At 31.8% G+C, this 3,620-nt stretch overlaps 1 protein-coding gene across 1 annotated transcript; it reads left to right on the top strand.

The window, feature by feature from the left end:
* Positions 1 to 5: 5 nt before the first annotated feature.
* Positions 6 to 3,620, top strand: Blm (Bloom syndrome helicase; the record flags this gene model as incomplete). The annotated part of the gene is made up of 9 exons (XM_018019548.2): positions 6 to 984; positions 1,053 to 1,151; positions 1,221 to 1,390; positions 1,468 to 1,689; positions 1,765 to 2,126; positions 2,360 to 2,618; positions 2,765 to 3,148; positions 3,224 to 3,374; positions 3,448 to 3,620. Coding segments are annotated over 9 exons (2,799 nt in total), but the record flags the coding sequence as incomplete, so codon positions are not given.

Genomic DNA, 3,620 nt, shown 5'->3' with positions numbered 1-3,620 from the left:
TTTGCAACGCTATCATCCAAATACCTATACCAGTTTTGGAGAAATTTCCACAATTTAATGAGAAAACGTTTTTGGATTTAAGGCTTTTGTACCAGCATGCTAAAGCGAAGACTCGTTTGGTTGAAACAAAATTAACACGTCTGAAATCTGAAGAGGAACAAAATTCTGTTAACGATAGATTATCAGATATTACCGATATCACTGATACGTTTATCAACAGACCTGAAGTCAGACATGAAGTGACCAATAATTGTAAGGATAACTCTATTAACAGTAAATTGTCTGAAATCGATGAGCGTATAAATTATTCGCCATTAAATAAGGAATCAGAAATTGTAAAACAGCAGTCAATAATAAGTATTTCTGATAATGATAGTTTTACTATATCAAATGCCAATATTTCTGAATTGGAATCTAGTTATATGAAAGTACAAACAGATTCATCACCGATCAATAAGATGAATGATAAAAACATTGAGACGAAGGAACAAAAAAGTAATGCTGGTGCGCTTAGTTTAAATTCTCCCCCAGTTCAGAAAAAAAGTGCATTTCAATTAAAAAGGCCGATTAAAGCTACTGTGGATTCTCAAATTTCCAAACAAATAATAGAAACATGGAAAAAGGAAGCAGAATCTAAAACCATTGGCCTTCAATCTTCGATATCCTATTTGAATGCAAACACAAGCTCCAATATTACGCCAAAAAGTAATCGAATTACAATATCCAATATGAAGACAAATGTAGATTTCGATATCACCCCAGAAAGTAATCAAAGTACAACATCCAATTTGAAGACAAATACAAACTTCGATATTACGGAGAAAAGTGAAAAAATGAACATTTATGAAAGTGCATACTTTAAATCAAAGAAAGAAGATCAATTTGAAATTAAAAATAATTATGGTGGCAATTTTGAAATTCCTGTAAGTAAGGAAAACAGAAATAATCACATTGATTGGGATGCAATAAGCACATCTAATACAGGTAATACATTTTTAATCGTATGCAATCGTCTACAATGCAATTAATATATAATTATTTGCATTTTATAGATAATATTTCATACTCCGAAGATATAATCGATTATTTAGAAGATATTGAACAGCTTCCTGCATTGAGTGAAGAGTGCAACATAAAAACTACTGAACCAAGTAAGATTTAATTGAAATCTTAATTCTAATCACGTATTTGCAATTTTTAAAGTGTATTCATATTTATAGATACACAAGCTACATCTATACAAGGTAGTAATCATAGCGAATCTGATAAGGAGAACAAAATAAAGCAGAAAAATGTTCAAGAACCCATTTTCACCGGCAATTATAAAAACGATGGTGCTAGCAATGAATTCACCTCCTTAACGTACCCACATTCACGAGAAATGTTAAAGGTAAAATAATTGATCCTTATTTATTTATCATTAACACCAAAAATAATGTTTTAATATTTTACTCTTCAATTTGTAAGGTATTTAGACAAAAATTTGGATTGTATTCATTTAGACCAAATCAATTGCAAGCGATAAATGCTGCAATTTTGGGATTCGATTGTTTCGTCTTAATGCCAACTGGAGGAGGAAAATCCTTGTGTTACCAATTACCTTCACTTTTGTTACAAGGAGTAACAATTGTAATTTCACCATTGAAAAGTCTTATTCTAGATCAAGTTCAAAAGCTGACATCTCTTGATGTAAGTAATCTATTAGCACTACATTATATGTATATTTAAGAATTATTGTTTATAATTTGGTAACAAACTTTACAGATTCCAGCTGCACACATGTCTGGTGGAATAACAGATTCTCAGGAATGCGCAATATATAAGGAACTTTCAACAATGAATCCAAATCTAAAATTATTATATGTAACTCCAGAAAAAATCAGTGCATCTCAAAAGTTTTGTAGCTTTTTAAAGACATTGTACGAGAGAGAACTGTTAGCAAGATTCGTTATTGACGAGGCCCATTGCGTTAGTCAATGGGGACACGATTTTCGACCCGATTATAAAAGACTTAACATGCTTAGAGATAAATATCCTAAAGTACCAATTATCGCTTTAACTGCCACAGCCACGCCAAGAGTTAGAACTGACATATTGCATCAATTAAAACTTACTACACCTAAGTGGTTTGTATATGATGTTAAATATATTTGTTATAACTAGAATTTTATGCATTTATGAAAGGAATTGAATGTGAACAAAGTATTTTGTGATACACTGTGATACGCATGTAGTGCATGGAAATATCGAAAGTGAATATCTATTGCAATATTTAAGTGATGGAAGAAATGCATCTTTGACTAAAATCCACAGTACAGTTATAATAGGTTTATAACAAGATCTTATCTATTTCGTTCAGGTTCATGTCAAGTTTCAATAGACCTAATTTACGATACAGCCTAATTGCGAAGAAAGGTAAAAATTGTTCGGATGAAGTGATAGCTTTGATAAAAACAAAGTACAAGAAAGAATCAGGTATTGTCTATTGTCTGTCGCGTAAAGAGTGTGACACCTTTGCGGCACAGATGAAAGAAAACGGAATTAAAGCATTAAGTTACCATGCTGGCCATGCAGATAATAAAAGAAGTGAAATTCAAGGCCGATGGATTTCAGAAGAAGTATGTTTTAGATTCAATACTTTTATTTATTTATTTATTTTTAAATTGCATGATATAAATTGTTTTAATAATTAATTTATCATTATCATATATATTTCCGTGCCAGCTTATTCTTTAATAATTATATAAATAAATATGAATTTTAGATTCAAGTTGTGTGCGCGACGATAGCATTTGGAATGGGTATTGACAAACCGAATGTGCGTTTCGTTATACACGCAGTGCTTCCTAAGTCTATAGAAGGTTATTATCAAGAGAGTGGACGCGCTGGCCGCGATGGTGCGAATGCAGACTGTATTTTGTTTTATAATTACGCGGATGTATATAGGATTCGAAAAATGGTGGAACAAGACAATCCTAATCCCAATGTGTTGAGAACTCATATGGACAATTTGTTTAAAATGGTATCGTTTTGTGAAAATAAGACAGACTGTCGTAGACAATTGCAATTGAATTATTTCGGGGAGATATATGACCGACAGCAGTGTGTGGCAAACAAAGCAACATCCTGCGATAACTGCAGATGTAAAGTATGTAAATTAGAAATGCAAACATTCTATTTTTTTACTCAAATTGTATAGGAAGTTAATATGAATTATGTTTAGGATGATTTTAATATGTTTGATGCAACAGAAGATGCAAAACAAATAACGAAAGCTGTGCGGGATATTGTTCAATCCAGAAGTTGCAATCTTACGATGGTGATGCTTACAGATATATTTAAAGGGTGTGATCTCAAGAAACTGAGAGAAGCAGGTATGAAATTTGAATTTTTCTCTTATCATATCTATATTCATTTGATTATATATATATATAATTATTTGCATAGGCCTTACTAAGCATCCTTTGTATGGTCGTGGTAGGTCATGGAATAGAGGTGATATTGAACGTCTGTTACATTACATGGTGCTCAAAGAATATTTGCAAGAGAATATGCATATAACTGTAAATGACTTTGTTTGTGTCTACGTAAAAATTGGGCAAAATGCTGCTGAACTCATG

The sequence above is a fragment of the Ceratina calcarata genome, unplaced genomic scaffold, assembly GCF_001652005.2.
Source record: "Ceratina calcarata isolate Rehan_Ccalc_2016 unplaced genomic scaffold, ASM165200v1 scaffold189, whole genome shotgun sequence".
NCBI lineage: Eukaryota > Metazoa > Arthropoda > Insecta > Hymenoptera > Apidae > Ceratina > Ceratina calcarata.
Note: the sequence above shows the minus strand (reverse complement) of the source record. Positions and strands in the feature narration are given on the sequence as shown.